A 20429-nucleotide genomic window follows, 5' to 3' on the forward strand; every position below is an offset into this window, starting at 1 on the left:
CATAGGAATTACTTAAGGTGGAATGCGAGTTTAGGAGGACAGTTTGAAAACCATTGACTTACATTATCCCTGCAGATTCACAAGATTCCAGGCTTCACCTGGAAGTACTGTTTATCATGAGCCCATGGACAAATTTTTCTTTGTGGCTTTGCTATGTGTAAATGAAATCAGGAATCAGTATAGTGATTATGTTATCCCGAGTAATTAATTGATTGTGACATACATTAGAACATTTTTTTTCACACTATAAACCATATCAATCAAAATACATACAAACATTTCCCTCTTAAATATACACAGTGGCATTTTCTCCCCTTTTTTCCCCCTACCTTCCCTCCCCCCCCCCTTCCACCCCCTCCAAACCCATTAAACGTTCAACATATACAATACAATAAACCCATTAAACAATGTCATCACACAATGAAAATAAACAAGAAAATTTGTGTTATCTACTTTTACACACTGGGTCAGGTCATTTCGTCTTCTTCTCCTTCTGTCATTTTAGGGAGTGCAGGTCCACGGTAGGCCCTCTCTGTTGTGTTCCATATACGGTTCCCAAATTTGTTTGAATACTGTGATGTTATTTCTTAAATTATATGTTATTTTTCCCAATGGAATACATTTATTCATTTCTATGTACCAGTGTTGTACTCTCAGGCTCTCTTCTGATTTCCAAGTTGACATTATACATTTTTTTTGCTACAGCTAAGGCTATCATAATAAATCTTTTTTGTACTTCATCTAAATCGAGTCCAAGTTTTTTACTTCTTATATTACTTAGAAGAAAGATCTCTTCATTTTTTGGTATGTTGTTTTTTGTGATTTTATTTAATACCTGATTTAGAGCTTCCCAAAACCTTTCCACTTTCTCACATCCCCAAATTGCATGTTCTGTTGTTCCCGTTTCCTTCTTACAATGAACATATTTATCTGATACTGTTGGATCCCATTTATTTAACTTTTGGGGCGTGGTGTATATCCTGTGTAACCAATTGTATTGTATCATGCGTAACCTTGTGTTTATTGTATTTCTCATAGTTCCAGAGCATAGCTTTTCCCATGTTTCATTCTTTATCTTTATGTCTAGATTTTGGTTCCCACTTTTGTTTAGGTTTACAGCTTATTTCCTCATTCTCTTTCTCTTGCAGTTTGATGTACATGTTTCTTATAAATCTTTTAATTATCATTGTGTCTGTAATCACATATTCAAAATTGCTTCCTTCTGGTAACCTCAGCCTGCTTCCCAATTTGTCCTTTAAGTAGGTTTTCAGTTGGTGGTATGCAAACATTGTACCGTGAGTTATACCATATTTGTACTTCATTTGTTCAAAAGATAATAAATTATTTTCTATTTTTTTGATCCCTTTTCTCTCTCATTCTCTAAAGGAAAGGTTATCTATTGTGAAAGGGATTAGTTGATTTTGCGTTAATAATAATTTTGGTAGCTGGTAATTTGCTTTTTTCCTTTCTACGTGAATCTTCTTCCAAATGTTCCAAATGGTGCAGTACTGGTGAACTTCTATATTGCATAAGCTTTTCATCCCACTTATATAGTATATGTTCTGGTACCTTCTCCCCTATTTTATCTAACTCTAATCTGGTCCAATCTGGTTTTACCCTTGTTTGATAAAAATTTGATAGGTATCTTAATTGTGCTGCTCTATAATAATTCTTAAATTTGGTAGTTGTAAGCCCCCTTGTTTGTACCATTCAGTTAATTCATCTAGTGTTTTCCTTGGTTTCTCTCCTTTCAATAAGAATTTCCTTATTATTTTCTTTAGCTCATTGAAGAATTTCTCTGTTAAGGGCATTGGTAATGATTGAAATAGGTATTGTATCCTTGGGAAGACATTAATTTTAATGCAATTTACCCTTCCTATCAGTGTTAGTGGTAAATTTTTCCAATGTTCTAAGTCATCTTGTTCTTTGGCTTGGCTTCGCGGATGAAGATTTATGGAGGGGTAAATGTCCACGTCAGCTGCAGACTCGTTTGTGGCTGACAAGTCCGATGCGGGACAGGCAGACACGGTTGCAGTGGTTGCAGGGGAAAATTGGTTGGTTGGGGTTGGGTGTTGGGTTTTTCCTCCTTTGTCTTTTGTCAGTGATGTGGCCTCTGCAGTCTTCTTCAAAGGAGGTTGCTGCCCGCCGAACTGTGAAGCGCCAAGATGCATGGTTTGAGGTGATATCAGCCCACTGGTGGTGGTCAATGTGGCATGCACCAAGAGATTTCTTTAGGCAGTCCTTGTACCTCTTCTTTGGTGCACCTCTGACACGATGGCCAGTGGAGAGCTCGCCATATAACACGATCTTGGGGAGGCGATGGTCCTCCATTCTGGAGACGTGACCTACCCAGCGCAGTTGGATCTTCAACAGCGTGGATTCGATGCTGTCGGCCTCTGCCATCTTGAGTACTTCGATGTTAGGGATGAAGTTGCTCCAATGAATGTTGAGGATGGAGCAGAGACAATGCTGGTGGAAGAGTCATCTTGTAATTTCTTCATTAATGGCTGATAATTTAATTTGTATAGATGGCCTAGACTGCTATCTAGTCGAATACCTAGGTATCGGATTGCTTGTGTTTGCCATTTAAATGGTGATTATTTCTTAAACTTTGTGAAATCCACATTATTCATTGGCATCACTTCACTTTTATTTGAGTTGATCTTGTACCCCGATACTTCTCCATTTTCCTTCAATTTCTTATGAAATTCACTGTTAAGTATACTATGACATCATCTGCAAATAGACTGATTTTATATTCCTTCTCTTTTATTTTTATCCCTTTTATTTTATTTTCTGTTCTTATCAGTTCTGCCAAGGGTTCTATAGCTAACGTAAATGGTGAGGGAGATAGTAGGCATCCCTGCCTAGTTGACCTGCTTAATTTAAATTGGTTTGATATATATCCATTTACTGTCACCTTCGCCAATGGTCCCTTATATAATGCTTTAATCCAATTAATATATTTCTCTGGTAGGTTGAACCTCTGTAGTACCTTAAATAAATAATTCCATTCTACCCTGTCAAAGGCTTTCTCTGCATCTAAAGCAACCGCCAATGTTGGCCTCTTATTTCCTTGTACTACACGTATTAAGTTAATGAACTTACAGATATTGTCCATTGTTCGTCTTTTCTTAATAAATCCAGTTTGATCTAGTTTTACTATTTTTGGTATACAGTCGGCCAATATGTTTGATAATAATTTAGCTATTATCTTATAATCTGTGTTGAGTAGAGATATTGATCTATACGATGCTGGTGTTAGTGTATCTTTCCCTATCTTTGGTATTACTGTAATTATTGCTGTTTTACATCAATCTGGCATGTTTTGTGTTTCTTCAATCTGGTTCATTACTTCCAGGAGAGGAGAAATTAATAAGTCTTTAAATGTTTTATAGAATTCTATTGGGAGTCCGTCCTCTTCCCGCGTTTTATTGTTCGGTAGCTTTTTTAATATATCCTGTATTTCCTCTATTTCAAATGGTTTTATCAATTTGTTTGGCTCCTCTTCTTGCAATTTTGGTAGTTCAATTTTAGCTAGAATCTCATCTATTTTGTCTTCTTTCCCTTCGTTCTCAGTTTGATATAATTGCTCGTAGAATTCCTTGAAGTTTTCATTGATCTCTGTTGGATTATATGTAATTTGTTTGTCCTTTTTCCTTAATGCCAAAACCGTTCTTTTAGTTTGTTCTGTTTTAAGCTGCCAAGCTAGTATTTTGTGCGTTTTTTCTCCTATCTCATAATACTTCTGCTTTGTCTTCATTATGTTCTTCTCCACCTTGTACTGTTTGTAGTGTTTCGTATTTCTTTTTGTTCGCCAATTCTCTCCTTTTTGTTGTATCTTCCCTTTTTGCTAGTTCCTTTTCTGTACTTACTATTTCCCTTTCCAGCTGTTCTATTTCCTGATTGTAGTCCTTCTTCATCTTAGTTACATAACTTATTATCTGCCCTCTAATGAAGGCTTTCATTGCATCCCATAATATAAATTTATCTTTCACTGATTCTGTATTTATTTCAAGGTACATTTTAATTTGGCACTCAATGAATTCTCTAAATCCTGTCTTTTAAGTAGCATGGAGTTTAATCTCCATCTATACATTCTTGGTGGGATGTCCTCCAGCTCTATTGCTAATAACAGGGGTGAGTGATGCGATAACAATCTAGCTTTATATTCTATTTTCCTAACTCTCCCTTTGATGTGGGCTGACAACAGGAAACAGTCAATCCTTGAGTATATTTTATGTCTACTCAAATAATATGAGTATTCCTTCTCCTTTGGGTGTTGTCCCCTCCATATATCCATAAGTTGCATTTCCTGCATTGATTTAACCATAAATTTGGCTACTTTGTTCTTTCTGCTAGTCTTTTGTCCAATTTTATCCATCTTTGAGTCCAAATTAAGGTTAAAGTCCCCTCCTATCATACTTTGTTTACCTCTCATTTCTGCTTCCTCATCACTACCTTTCCCCTTTTCCCCATTTTCATCTCTCAGTTTTCTTTTTTTGAATGCACTGTATGACAACACGTCCAAAACATAAGATATTTCCACTATTCCCACATCTAAAATTCCCTTAACCTCAAATGTCCCCCCTTTCTGAGTTGCCCCTTGTCCCTTTCTGAGCAACCACAACTCTCCTCTCCATTTGGATTGTGAACCCGCTCACAAGCGTCAACTGATTTCGCAGTGACTGTTATTCTCTCCCACCCAACCCCCTCCAGAAAATACTTTTATCTCCACATTACAACAAAGCTCCCCCTCTTTCTTCTCTTTTTTCTTTTTTTCAACCCCCTCCTGTTTTTTCCCCCCTTTTCCCTTACTTCCCTTTTCTTCCCTCATTTAGTTCTTACTTATACATTCTTCTTCTTCTTTATATGAAGTTTGTCGTCATTCTTGTTCTTGTTACATTTCTTCATCTCTCTTTATGTTTTGCAGGCATTCTGCAAATTCTCATGCCTTCTCCGGATTCGAGAACAGTCTGCTTTGCTGCCCCGGGATAACTATTTTAAGCACCACTGGATATCTTAACATAAATTTATAGCCTTTCTTCCTTAGGAATGATTTTGCTGCATTAAACTCCTTCCTCTTCTTCAGGAGCTTAAAACTTATGTCTGGGTAGAAATTTTTTTTTTGACCTTTGTATTTCAGGGTTTTTTTTTGTCTTCTCTAATTTTATTCCTTGCCCTCTCCAATATATTTTCTTTTCTCATGTATCGCAGGAATTTTAATAAAACGGATCTTGGTTTTTGCTGTGACTGTGGTTTCAGGACTAATGTTCTGTGTGCCCTTTCTATTTCCATTCTTTCCTGCATTTCTGGCATTCCCAGGACTTTTGGGATCCATTCTTTTATAAATTCTTTCATATCTTTGCCTTCTTCATTTTCCTTAAGGCCCACTATCTTTATATTGTTTCGCCTACTATAGTTTTCCATTATATCCATCTTCTAAGCTAACAACTCTTGTGTTTCTTTAACTTTTTTGTCACTTTCTTCCAATTTTCTTTTTAAATCGTTCACTTCCATTTCTACCGCCATGACACGTTCTTCCACATTTTCTAATCCTTTCCCTACATCTGTTATGACCAGCTCTATTCTACTCACTTTTTCTTCTGTACTTTTCATTTTTCTTTACATTTCATTAAATTCTAGTGTCAGCCATTCTTTTAATGCTTTCATTTGTTCTTGAAAAAAAATTGTATCTATGTACTGTCCATTCATTTTACCTCCTATTCTTCTGTGCAGAACTTGGTGTTCTCCTTCTTCTTCTTCTGTGTCTGCTCTTGGGTTTGTTTTTTCTATTTCTCTTCCTTGTATCTGTGTCTCTTCTGACTTTCTTGTTGAGCTGCTTGTCTCAGTTTGTTGGGGTTTTTTTTTCCATGTGTCTTGATGTTGGTCCTCTTCTTCTGGGTTGGTTATCTGTTGTGTCTCTGATTTCCTTTTTTCATTCTCCTCCCTCTCGTTCCCGTTATTTTCTGTATCTTCCCACTGGGAACCCTGCTGTGGGGTCTCTCTCAGCTGTTTGGGCTGTGGAGTTTCACTCCACAGCTGGTCCCCCCTCCCGTCAGTGTTGTCTTTGTCGTGCGCGGTTGCGCACCTCTGTTTGGCTCCGTGAGTCATCTTTGCAATCCTGCGTTCGATGGGTCGCGACCCTGCGGGGTGTCCACTGACCTCAGGGAGTCAGCTCCTCTTTCCACAGCAGGTCCCTGCTTCTTCATACAGGTAAGGCCTTCATCTTTCTCTTCCAGTGTCTTTCTTTCTTCTTTTCTTCCCATTATTTTTGGCTTTTCTTTCTTAGGTGTCATTTTCTCCACACCTTTATTTTTTATTTGTTGTGTTCTGTGTGTCTGTGGCTTTATTTTTCTTCACTTTTTTCCTTCTTTTCTAGAGAGGGCTGGTATTCTCCTACTGACCACTACTCCATCACATGACTCCTTCCTACCAAAATGATTATTGATGCAAAATCAACTAATCCCTTTCACAATAGATAACCATTCCTTTAGAGAATAGGATAGAAAAGGAATTAAAAGAATAGAAAATTGTTTTTTGGGAAATAATTTATTAACATTTGAACAAATTAAGTACAAATATGGTACAATGTTTGCATAGTATCAACTGAAAGCCTACTTAAAGGACAAATTGGGAAACAGACTGAGGTTACCAGAAGGAAGCAGTTTTGAATATGTGATTACAGACACAATGATAATTAAAAGATTTATAACGAACATGTACATTAAGCTGCAAGATAATGAAAATGATGAAATAAGCTATAAACCGAAACAAAAGTGAGAAAAAGATTTAAACATAAAGATAAAAAATTAAATATAGGAAACATTAGAACTTACTAAGGAATTTTTTTAAAAGCACGTAATTTGAAGTTTCATCTTTTCCTAATAGCCACATTATACAATTTCAGGGTGAAGATCCAAAAGGTTCCTTTTAAGTCCACATTCCATCATTAATCTGCCAGTCTCCCACTCTTGTGATACCACTAACTCTTATCAATCACTAACCTAAATAGATAAAAATGCCTTCTCATTGAATCGTAGAGTTCTAGAGCACAGAAATGGACCCTGTGGTCCACAATGATCTTACAGACCTTTATAGCCCATCCACTTGAATCCTGTTTCCTCACACTAGGCCTGTAGCCTTCTACAGTATGCCTTGCCTAAAATGTCTGTCAAATTACGCCTTAGACTTGGTAAGTGTATCTGGTTCCATTAGCTCCTTTGACAGCAAGTTCCAGATGTGAATGAATTTCTGAGGAAAAAAAAACTTTACTCTCAAGATCCCTTTTAAATCTCCAGCTGCTCACCTTCAAACTAGTCTCTTTTTTCCTTAGCTTTATGTTAGATGCAACCAACTGTGAGATTGAAACTGCCTCCCTGAATATAAAGGCTCGAAAAAGCTGGGGATGGATCGTGCAAACCTGTTGTCATCAAGATGCAGAATAAAATGGATAAGAGTGTGCGACTGGCCCTTGTGTTTTTTTAATCAATTCATCTCAACAGAAGTAGAAACAATGGAGAAGTGCTGGTGAGAGGACATCTATATAGAGGGAAACCAAGTTAACAGTGTTTTTCAATAAAAATGAGTGCTCAATTTATGATAACATATAGGAAGACCATAAGACCATAAGATATAGGAGTAGATATAGGCCATTCGACCCACATACAGAACAGTTAGCATACCGGTTAGCGCATCACCTTCACAGTGCCAAGATCAGGACCATGGTATAGACGACACTTTCCAAGTTCTAGTATTTCCCAATTTCAAAACATGCTATCTTCACAGAAACATGAGTGCTGATATTCTGAATGACCATTTTATTAATCCAATAAATCAAACTTCAGAGTTGCAGCTGTAAATTGCTTTAATTCATTGATAAAACAAATAACCATTTTGCATAACTTTGCATTGAGATTTTCATAACTATGAGTAAATGAAGCATATTGTATAATAATATAATGATATTCAAAGAATGGAGGACCATCGCCTTCCCAAGATCGTGTTATATGGCGAGCTCTCCACTGGCCACCGTGACAGAGGTGCACCAAAGAAAAGGTACAAGGACTGCCTAAAGAAATCTCTTGGTGCCTGCCACGCTGATAACGCCTCAAACCGTGCATCTTGGCGCCTCACAGTTTGGCGGGCAGCAACCTCCTTTGAAGAAGACCGCAGAGCCCACCTCACTGACAAAAGGCAAAGGAGGAAAAACCCAACACCCAACCCCAACCAACCAATTTTCCCTTGCAACCGCTGCAATCGTGTCTGCCTGTCCCGCATCGGACTTGTCAGCCACAAACGAGCCTGCAGCTGACGTGGACTTTTTACCCCCTCCATAAATCTTCGTTCGCGAAGCCAAGCCAAAGATTCAACTCCAAATAGATATAATCCAAAATAAGATGATTAAGATGAATGAAGATGATTAAGACAAAATTAAGATGAATTCAAAGAAAATATCTTGAGCTTACATCTCTGACATGATTCTTTCAAGAATGAGATGCAACCTCTCAGATGGCCCAGATATTATGACTTATGACATCATAGAAACTATGGTAACACTACAAACAACAATTTTCCTTAAAGGGATAGGCTAAAAAATTAGCAAAAAGTTAAAAAAAACACGTTTTAACCTTTACATTCCAACCCCAATTATTATAAGAAAAGCTTTAATTTTTCACAATACTGTCTGAAGATTGTTGTCATTCAGTATTTGATTATACAAAATGGAATTATGAATTTTTCAGATTGATCTAATCATTCTTTCCCACACACCATCATGATGTGATCCTGCAGGTGGGTTAAATATCCAACTAATTTCTTTTTGAAGTAATGTATCATGAATTTGATGTTGATTCTAATTTTGAATTGCCATTCATAACTCTAATTGAGTTCCTGTAAAGTTATATCCATTATCAGAATGTAATTCTTTTACTTGACCATGTCCGGTGATGGTGCTACTTCAATATGAATTGTTCTCATAGTTGAACAGATAAAAATATCTCCATATCATTTTTCATCATTTCTTCCTCATTTTACTTGCAAAGCACCAAATTAATCAACTCTCACGTATATAAATGGGGGTTAATCAGGTGAAACTTTGTCCTGTGGCAAATCAACCATTTGTTGTTGTCGAGGTTTAGCATTTGATCCTCAACAATTAAAACATTTTGATCAATGATGTGGCTCCAAGTATCCAATATTTCTGGCATAATTCTGACACATGATAACAATCACCATGACCTGTTTCCTCATGTATGTATTGAACAATCAATTCAGAAATATGAAATTCCTTAGCTAAGATAATTGGACGTTTTACTTCTTCTGGTATTATTGCTTTTTCCAATCTTCCTCCGACTCTCAATAATCATTTACAAGAATAGGATTTTAACTTGTAAACATGACTTGCTTTTGTAACATTCAGATTCTTCTTCAATTTTGATATCTCATTATCAAACACCCTTCTCAGACAAAAATGAATGATCTCCAATTCAGCATTCGCTAACTCAGCAACTATTAGCTCTTTCGAGACTTCAGATTCTCTTTCCTAATACGATGTAAAAACATAGTTTTTAACCTAGGAATCCATGCTACTGCTTTTTTCAAACAAAACCATGAAAAATAATAGCAAATTAATTAAATAATCAGATTATTCTCATTAGATATTTGAATAGTATTCAATTGTAGTGGCTACTACGGTAGATGCTACTAAATAAAGGCAAACACACACAAAAGTAGTCAACTCAAGACTGGTTTATTGCCGACATATACAGACCTTTTATTCCCTGCCTGTTAATGAACTCATTAGTGAACAGCTGCTGGTCTACATGACCAGCAGGTTAAAGCTATGAGCCATTAGCGTTTTGTGCCTTTAGGGAGGGGCTTCATCTGATCCACTCGCTGTACTTTGGTGCCCAGCACTGCTAATCCGCAATGTGTCAAGTAAGTCTGTGAATTGATGGTGGCGATTCGCAATACCACGCTGTGCGCCTGCTACATCACCCCCCCCCAGAATCATCACCGTAACTTAAGATGCCAGATATGCTTGACTTAGGTGGATGTCCACATCGCCTGGGTTGAGGGCACTGAACTGGTGAAGTAGGGTCCGTATGGGTGGGTTTAAGTCTGTCAGTGCTGAATAGCTGTGGATGCCCTCTAATGTCTAATGTATATACCACTCCATCTCTCTTAATCACATGAAATGATCTTTCATATAGTTTTAGTAATGGTGACCCTAGAACCTGTCTTCGTACGAAAACAAATTCAGTGTTTAATAGTGATTGGGGCACTTGTTGCCTAGGTTTGCCATGTCAGTTGGTAGAGGATGGTTTGCTGTTAGTAATATCCTTGTGGAGTTGTTGCAGGACGTCCATGTCTGAATTGCTTGTGAAGTGAATATCTCCTGGAACCATACATCAATTCTGCAGATGATGCAGACAGATCTTCTTTCAGAGCTGTTCGTACTCCTAGTAGAATCCAAGGTAGTTCATCAACCCAGTTGGGGCCGGTGAGTCTGGCCTTCAGTGAAGATTTAAGTTGTCGATGGAAACGTTCCACCAGGCCATTGGACTGTGGATGGTATGCAGTAGTGTGGTGCAACTGTGTATCACAAAAACAAGCCAAGGAAGCCCATAACGCGGAAGTGAACTGTGGTCCACAATCCAAAGTTATGTGTGTAGGCACTCCAAATCTAGCAATCCAATTTAAGATGAATGCTCTAGCACATGCCTCAGAATCACTGACTGGTAATGGAATGCCTTCTGGCCAGCATGTGAAGTGTTCTACTATCGTGAGAATATACCTCATGTCCTGTGATACTGGTAATGGTCCAACCAGATCCACATGCACATGCTCAAATCTGCGCATTGTCGGGAAAAGCTGTAGGGGTGCCTTGGTGTAGTGTTGAATTTTCGCAGATTGACAGGATATACACATTCATGCCCATTGCGCGATGTCTTTTTTCAGCCCATGCATCATGCACTTGTTTGAAATTATTTTGACTGAAGTCCTGATGGATGGATGTGATAGATTGTGAATGTCATCAATGTAATGGGACCAATGGTCGAGGATAGCCCAATGATACATCACAAAGGAGTTCTGGACTACCTTGTTGTGGTGCCACCTGTCGAATGTAGTAATAGCTGTACTGTATGCCTGTATATCGGATCCACGGATTGTGCCACAACCAGTTCAGCAATGTTGACTCCACTTTGAATATTGCACACACTTGATCTAGAGAGCACATCTGCAACCAGATTGTCCTTTCCCGAAATATGACGTATATCCGTAGTAAACTCCGAAATGCAGGACAAATGTAGGATCTGTGACTTTGCTAAAGGCAAAAATGTGTGGTTTATAGTCTGTGAATATGGTGAAATGTCGACCTTCCAAAATATATCGAAAGTGCCTTACAGCCAGATAAAGTGCTAAAAGTTCTCGATCAAAGGCGCTGTACTTCATTTCCGCTGGTCTTAGATGACGACTAAAGAAGGCAAGGGGCTGATAATGGCCATTGATATATTGTTCCAGAACTGCACCCACAGCTGTTCCCGGGGCATCTGTGCTAAGCGTCAAAGCAGCTTCAGGATTTGGATGCGCAAGCATCGCTGCTTTGGCTAATGCCTCTTTGGCAGACATAAATGCGGCCTCTGCCTCGGTGCTCCAGGAAATGTTTTTGCTTGGAGCAGTGATGATGTCAAACAGGGGTCGCAGGATGACAGCAATCCCAGGAATAAATCTGTGATAAAAATTTATTATTCCCAAAAATTTCTGTAGCCCTTTGATGGTGGCAGGTCTGGAGAATGTACGGATGTCGTCTACCTTGCCTGATAACGGAGATATGCTGTCTGCTGTAATTTTATGCCCTAAGAATTCTATAGTTGACTTGCCAAATTGACACTTGTCAAGGTTAATTGTCAAACCAAAGTCTTGGAGCCATAGGAAAAGACGACACAAATGCAGGCAGTGATCTTGCTAATTTTGACTTGCTATAAGGATGTTGTCCAAGTAAATATACATAAAGTCTAAATCTCTGCCTAGAGCGTCCATAAGCCTCTGAATAGTTTGCACGGCATACTTTAAGCCAAATGGTATTCTGAGGAATTCAAAAAGACCAAACGGTGTAACAATTGCTGACTTGGGAATATCATTCTCAATAATCGGTGATATCCTTTAACCAAATCAATCTTTGTAAATATGTGGCAATGATGCATATGGGCAATGAAATCCTGTATGTGTGGAATTGGGTATCTGTCAGATATAGTGATATCATTAAGCCTACGGTAGTTGCCGCAGGGTCTCCATCCACCTGTCTTCTTGGGTACCATATGCAAAGATGAGGCCCAAGGGTTGTTTGAGCATTGGATGATACCCAATTCTTCCATTGCTTTAAATTCTGCCTTGGCTTGCTGCAATTTATCAGGCGCCAGACAACGAGCCCTGGCATGGACCGGTAAGCCTGATGTGTCTATGTAATGTTACTTGTCCACCTTAATTTTGTAATAGTTTTAAATTCAGAATAATCTCCCACTCCAACTGGTAAAATTTTACTTTTATATCCCAATAATTCTCCAAATTTCAGCAAACACTCTTGCAATTGTTTCAATGACCGCTCCGGTCCCATCAAATATACCAACACATCGTCCGCAAATAAGTTAATTTTATATTCTTCATTCTTAACCCTCATCCCTCTAATTTCTTCATTTTGTCTAATAGCCCGAGCTAACGGTTCAATAACCAACACAAATAAGGCTGGTGACAATGGGCAGCCCTGTCGAGTTGAACGAGTCAATTTAAATGGTAAAGAAATCTGTCCATTTGTCACCACCCTATCAATTGGGTTCGTATATAAAGCCTTAACCCAACCAATAAAAGAAGGGCTGAATTTAAATTTCTCTACTACTTTAAATTAAAAAAACCCACTCAACCCTATCAAAAGCTTTTTCTGCATCTATTGCAACCACCATAGGATTGTTAGATTGCTTTCAATATGCATTGACCAAAGTAATTAATTGTCTGATGCATTTCTATTCTTAATAAAACCTGTTGATCAATATGCACCAATTTAGGTAAATATTTAGCAAGTCTATTAGCTAATACTTTCACTATAATTTTATAATCTACATTTAATAAAGAAATAGGTCTATATGAAGACACTTTTAATGGATCTCTATCTTTTTTTGGAATGACAGTTATTAAAGCACTTTATTCTGGTAACTTCTGATCTTCAGTAACTTGATTCAACACTTCTCCAAATACATTAGAGAAATCATCATTAAAAAATTTGTAAAATTCCACAGGGAATCCATCATCCCCTGGGGACTTTCCATTAGGCATTTCCTGAATAGCTTCCTTAATTTCAAAATCCATAAATGGAGATTCCAATTCCTGAACATCATTTCCACCTAATACCGGTAACTTAAATTTAGATAAGTAAGAGTCAATAGAACCATTATCCTGTTTCCCCTCAGAAGTATATAATTTTAGATAAAATGAATAAATCTGGTCATTAATTTCATGAGGTTTATAAGTAACTTTTGAAATCTTCTTAACAGCATTAATAATACGAGATGTCTGTTCAGCTTTCAATTGCCAAGCAAGTACCTTATGAGCTCTTTCCCCCAAATCATAATAACGTTGTTTAGATCGATTAATTAAGCACTCAAACTGATAAGTTTGTAAAGTATTATAATGTAATTTCAACCTCGCTAATGCGACTTTTTTAACTTTTGTTGCATCTTTCTGAAAATCTTTCTCTAATTCAGCAATCTGATTTTCTAACTCTAAACTTTCTGCCATATATTGTTTCTTAACTTTTGTAGAATAACTAATAATCTGCCCCCTCAAATAAGCTTTTAAAGCATCCCATATTACAAAATGACTATCCACAGAATTAACATTCTCAGTCAAAAATAAAGAGATATGCTCTTTATAAAAGTAACAAATTCTGTTTTTTTTTCAATAACATTGCGTTAAACCTCCATCTAAACGACGGATATACTACCTCCGAACTTTCACAAGAAAAAAATAATAATGAATGATCTGATCTAACTCTACTTTTATATTCAGCTCATAATACTCTACCCTGTAAATGAGCTGATACCAAATATAAATAAATTCTAGAAAATGAATCATGTCATGAAGAATAAAAAGATAAATATTTCTCTGTAGGATTAACTTTTCTCCAAATACCCACCAAATTTAAATCTTTCATTAACACATTAATTTGTGTTGCCATCTTTGATTTCCTTATACTTTTTGGATTTCTGTCCAATAAGGGGTTCAAAACACAATCAAAATCACCACCAACTAAATCATTTTCATTAGCTTGAGTTAACAATAGAAAAGCTTCTGAAATAAACCGCTCATCATCTATATTAGGGGCATAAAGATTCAGCAAAGTCCAAGATTCAGCAAAAATTTTACAGTTCACTCTTAACACTCTGCCAGCATACCCCTCGGACGATTCCAATTCAAATAGTAAATTTTTATGAATCAAAATCGCTACTCCTCTTGCCTTAGAATTAAAAGAAGAAAAAGCATGACCAACCCAATCTCTTTTCAATTTCAAATGTTCTTTTTCAGTCAGATGTGTTTCTTGTAAAAAAAACACTTTTTTTTTAATATAAGCCAATATTCTTTTTCTCTTAATTGGATTATTTAATCCCTGAACATTAAAAGTTGCAAAATTCAATTTGGACATCTTTTTTTAACTACTAATATATTTAGACACTATGAAGTAATGCTCCCCTCTATAATTCTTCCAAAAACACCCTCAAAAAAATAATTAAAATGAAAAAAATACAAAAAAAAACCACCCAAAGGTAGTAATACCCTAAAAAATCTGAGTGTGGTAAATCCACTAGCGGGAGATGACTATCAAATTTTTCAGTGTTATCCACACCCCCCCCCCCCCCACCTCCAGCCAGATACATATTTATTATTTAATTAAACACAATAAAATATAGTCCATATATTCAGCCCAATGATTCCAAGCCCAACGACAGCTCTGGATCTTCAACATCAAGAAGACTTTGTGTCAACTCTTCTTTCTTTCCATTCTTTCCATACTTCCCATTCTTTCCATTCCCTTGTCCATTTCCATTTACCCTCCTCTTAGGAGACAATGGAGGAGAATACCAATTTCTTTACAATTCCAGCAAAGAATTAACAAAATCCAAAACATTATGATCATTCTCAAAGAACCTTCAAAATTGCAGGATAATGAAAAGCAAACTTGAAGCCTTTTTGCCACAAAACATCTTTGGCCATATTAAATTCTCTTCATCTTCAAATCGGTATAAAAGAACACACTGTTATTTTGAACCATTAATGGAGACTGATTCTGCCATGCTTTCTGTACTGCCATACACAAAATCATTTCTCTATCTTGATACTTTAAACAACAAACCAAGACTGCTCTCAATGTTTGTCCTGGAAGTGGTTTTCTTCTCAGGGCTCTGTGAGCCCTATCCAGTTCCAACCCTTCAGGAAAAAGCTCTTTACCCAACACCTCTGGGATCCAGTGCTTAAAATTTTTTATAGGATCAGCACCTTCAATGTTCTCTGGAAGACAAACTATTTTCACATTATTCTTCGGCTTTGATTTTCCAATGAATTAATCATCTTCATTAAATCTCTTTTTTGAATCCCCCAATCTACAAAAGAACCTTCCACTTTTTCCATTTCTTCTCTATTACATTCCATCTGATTTTGACACTCAGAAAAGGCTGTTTCAATTTTCTTAAAATTATCTTGCACAGTATCAACTGATTTTATGCATCTATTAATATCACTCTTAACTACAGTCATTTCTTGTTTCACAGTTGACATTTCATCTCCATAAATCCTTGATTCACTTGAGTTGATATTTGTTTTTACATATTATGCATTTGACAAGCAATCCCTTCCAAAACAGTAAACACTGAATCCATTCCAGATTCCACCTCCACTTTTTGAGATCTACCTCCTTTAACTACAGGTTTCTCCTCCAGGACAAATTCTATAAGGTAAGTTCCTCTTCTTCCTCAGACATCATAAGTCCTTAAGCTGAATGGCTGCGTGTCTGGACACCCAACGCCAGCACCCCAACCTCTTCGGGATGCCGGCGTTCAAGCTCCCCCACAGCTCATACTTTATCCAACAATTCTCAGACCCAGGATGCGACACTCAAGAGAGTCCTCTGATGCTACACTGCGTGCCACCAGGCCACCCAGCGAGGTTGCGGGTTCGCTGGTCCCCTTGTCGCCCGTGCCGCCCACATGCACAGCTTCACGTTAACGCGGGTCGGCAACGGCTGAACTCACCAAGGTGTCGGCACCATCTTGCGGAGGCAGGATCAGCGACGGAGTCAAACGCGAACGGGCTGGAGTCCTCTGAGGCTTGGAAACTCTCAACGACGACTCTATGGATTCAGCTATGCAGATAGGCCTCAATTCTTCCTCACTTTTGTAGGGTAATTTTTTCTGAAGTTGAGGTTTAAATTTTTTCACATTAGATGCCATCATAAATCACTGTTATTTAAACAACTGTAAATATTATTTTTAACTATTATGCTTTTTAAAAACAGGGTATTTAGTGATCCAACTGGGGAAAGGTGGAATACACGTCTTTCTTCTATGCCATCTTGCCATGCCGCCCCCCCCCCCCCCCCAAGATATGTTCTGATGCCTTTTTCACATAACCCTTGGTTATCATATCTGACATGACATTGGTGTATTCCAAATGAAAGGAAGAATTTCTTTTGAATTTTCCCTTCAAATTCAGCATACATTGTTCTGCAATTATTTTATTGTCTGGCATACAGACAATGACCATCAACATGTTTCACAGAATTTAAAACTATATCCAGTAACTGTTTATTCTCCTTCGAAGGTTCTTGAATATCTTTGCGACATTCAGGGAAATCAATTTTAAACTGTTGTTCCCACAGATCATTATTTGACAACTGAAATACTATGGCATTTACATTCGACAACTCCTGATTATTATTCATTTTTACTCCTAATGATCCATTAATTTTCCATCCAAGCAATGTTCTCAAGGCATAAGGTCCATAATTTTGACTCCTTATTACTTCTAAAGGATTGAGAGCTTTTGGTACATCTAATCCAATTAACATCTCAATTTTAGCATCAATCTTGGGTAAGCAAATGTCTTTTAGATGATACCACTGTTTGACATCATCCTGATATGGAATATTCTCCTTATTCTCAGGCATAGTCTTCTGAGTATATATACTTGGAAGATCACAAAATTCATTGCTATTCAATCCAGCTATCTCTAAACCTGAAACTATATTAGTTTAATGTTCCTTTCATCAGTCATTGTCTTCAACAAGATTTGTAATCTTTTTCCATGAAGATTAATTCAGCAGTACAAAATGATGTAGTACTCCCTGGATCAAGCAATGTGTTGGTCTTCAGTATGAAGCTTCCTTTTTTATCTTTAACCTGCACAGGAACTATTAAGAGAGCTTTGTCACCGGCTCCAGTAAGACTCTGTCTGAATTGAAGCTGGAGCATCTTCTCAGACTGTGCCTTTAGTCTTGGATTCAGATTGTTTGACTTTTTCTCAACTTTACTTCGTTGAGAATGCAGTAACTTTAAAACTGCATAACTCACAACTGAGTCACTTATTACAAGTTTTGCTGATGTGTCCTTTATGCAAGCAACCAAAACATATTCCATTCTTCTTTAAAAAAGGTTTATTTCTCATCATGCAACTTTTTCTCCAATTGTGAACTTTTTTTTAAAGCATGCTTATCTTTGCAACACAAACTGCCTTCCTGAACAGTCTGATCCTTTTTTTCCATTGTTTCCTTGTTCTTTCTTGTGCTTGTATCTGACACAGCAGTAACAAAGATACTTCCCTTTGGTTTCTGTTGAGATGACAATTTAGACTTCTTTACATCTTTAGGAACTTTTGAACTGTCCTTAATATTTACAAATGCTGGTGTGGTGTAAACATGCACATGCCATTCCAAGAATTGTACAACATCCACAAAAGTGGCATCCCTTTCAGGAAGAATCTTAAGCTCTGCAACTTTGGTTCTCAATAAGTCCCTCAGCTTACAAGGTAATTTATTGTCAATAATCGACAAATTAGCAAGCAAATGTACCCTACTTCCCATCGCATTACAACCTCCTCTCAGAAAGATTGCACATGCTTGTAAAGTCTTTGTGTCCTCTGATTTTATTGCTGGCCGAGAAAGAATCTTGTCCATCTGAGCCTTTGCGATTTGATGTTCATCCCCATAATGAGGACGCAATAATTCTTTTGCCTTTTAAAAACTTTGTTCTGGATTCATATATTAGTAACTTCTGACTAACTCCTTCACCTGTCCTCCAGTAAACTGTTCCAGGTAGTACAGACGTTCTTTAGTATTTTTAGTAGGAGTTCATGAATGTCGATATTGTCATGGGTCTCCATTAAAAACTGGAATTTCCTTCTTCAGTAAACCATATGAACCTTGTTGCTGCGCTAACATAGCAGAGATTTCATTTTGTTTTGCTATAAATGATATTGTCTTGTCCATCATGGCTTGCAACTGGCTGTCTTGTGGTGAATGGAGCATAAGGAACTTGAACTGGTGCCATAGGTGTAGGACCTTGAGTTGTAAGTGATGACATTGGTGGAGATCCTTGACTTGTCACTGGTTCTTCAGCAAAACACAAAGAGACAATAATTGTTGAGTATGATCAACTCGCGTGGTTGAATCTGGTTGAAATGCTCTACTTTCGGGAAGATTCATACTCGAAAAAGATAGAATGCCGCTAGGCCTTTCCACAGAATTAGTCAATGACAGTTGAGCACCTGCAGCACCATCTTTGCTTGAGTACACTCGATTCTTGTGGCTGCGGCACCTGCTGGAATGTTAGGTGCGAGCCCTTTGGGTATTTCATTTTGAGCGATAGATCTTGTAGAAGCCTGAGCTAATACTTTTACTTTGGCCATATTCATAGCATGTTCTTCCTCTAGATCTAGTTTTTTCTTTTCTCTCTTCAATAATCATTTTTGTTCATTAACCATTTGTTACTTCAATTCCTGATTCTTCATTTCAGCTTCCATATCTTCTAAAGCACCAACCACTCACTTTGTGTACAGATAGCAGCCAAATCTGCTTGCGCCTCAGCAGGCATAGCTGATATGCTTGAAGCACGCGAAGCTCTACTTGGTCTAGAAGACGTTGAAGATCTTCTTACGCTCATAACCCTGAAAATACTATCATCAGGATTCACCTCTGAACTTTCAGATACCACTCTATCTTCAGCATTTTGCTTGGTACAGCACCAGTGGGGCTTTGCAACATACATTCATCTGTTCCAGTTCCACTAACCTTTAAGCCAGCTAATGAGGCCTGCAGTGCCCTATCAGAGTCTTCTTCTTGCTTGGTGGTTGAAGCCGCTTCTTCAATGGTGGCTGGATCCAATCTCCTGCCAAGCATTGTGAGTCCACCATGCTGACTCAACTCACAACCAAATGGCTCTTTGAGAGGAGCTGTTTGTTCAAGGTCTTTAGCCTGTCAAGACTTCTTCTCCATCTTGGATTCTTCACACTGCAGCCTGTCTTTTCCTGGCTTCTTTGGAACTGTAAGCAAATTTGTATCTTGAGTGGTCCCTTTAAAAAGATTTCTCTGGTTGAATTGTTTGTGTGTGTTAGTTCACAAACTGGCTTCGTTATCTGTTGTCTTCACAACTTATCAAAACATTTTTTCCGGGCTTCCTGCCAGATCCTGCAAACCAGAGCTCTATGTTCTTTTCCAAGGTTACAAGTGTCGTTCAAGGCTTCAGCTCAATTTAAACTGCTCAATCAGACACACATTGTTCTCATAGATGCTTCTAGAAACTTTTCACAGAAAACTAAACTTCTTTACAGGTTAAGTGCTTAATAAATTGAGTTATTTCAGATAGCTTTCACAATCCTAACTTTTCTTTGAATAAGAATATAGATTATACTTTCCAAGTTCTAGAATTTCCCAATTTCAAAACATGCCATCAAAATAGAAACGTAAGTGACGATATTTCAAATTACCACCTTATTAATCCAATAAATCAAACTTTGTAGTTTCAGCTTTAAGAAACTTTAATTCATTGATAAAATGAATAAACATTTTGCATAACTTCACAATGAGATTTTCATTGAGTTCATGAGTAAACAAAGCACATTGTATACATATATTACAATATTCAACCCCAAACAGATATAAACCAAAATAAGATGATTAAGATAAATTAAGATGAAATTAGGATGAATTCAAAGAAAAATGTCTCGAGCTTACTTCTCTGTCATGGTTCTTTGTAGAATGAGATACAAACTCACGGTTGGCCCAGATATTATGACTTATGATGTCTCTATAGTAACACACCAAACAACAATTTTCCTTAAAGGGATAGATACAAAATTAACAATGTTTTTTTTTTAATCACAAGGTT

At 37.4% G+C, this 20429-nt stretch overlaps 1 protein-coding gene across 3 annotated transcripts in view; it reads right to left on the minus strand.

The window, feature by feature from the left end:
- LOC138762815 (uncharacterized) overlaps window positions 1–19652 on the minus strand; it is a 145117-nt gene extending 125465 nt beyond the window's left edge. For all 3 annotated transcript variants that reach the window (XM_069936364.1, XM_069936363.1, XM_069936362.1), the window contains exons 1-2: window positions 19334–19652; window positions 16302–16460 (exon numbers count right to left, since the gene is read on the minus strand). In XM_069936364.1, the coding sequence (XP_069792465.1) occupies window positions 16302–16460; window positions 19334–19441 (267 nt within the window). In that variant the 5' untranslated portion in view covers window positions 19442–19652. The remainder of the gene's footprint in view (window positions 1–16301; window positions 16461–19333) is intronic.
- Between the last annotated feature and the right edge of the window lie 777 nt (window positions 19653–20429).

This window comes from Narcine bancroftii, chromosome 5 (genome assembly GCF_036971445.1).
Source record: "Narcine bancroftii isolate sNarBan1 chromosome 5, sNarBan1.hap1, whole genome shotgun sequence".
NCBI lineage: Eukaryota > Metazoa > Chordata > Chondrichthyes > Torpediniformes > Narcinidae > Narcine > Narcine bancroftii.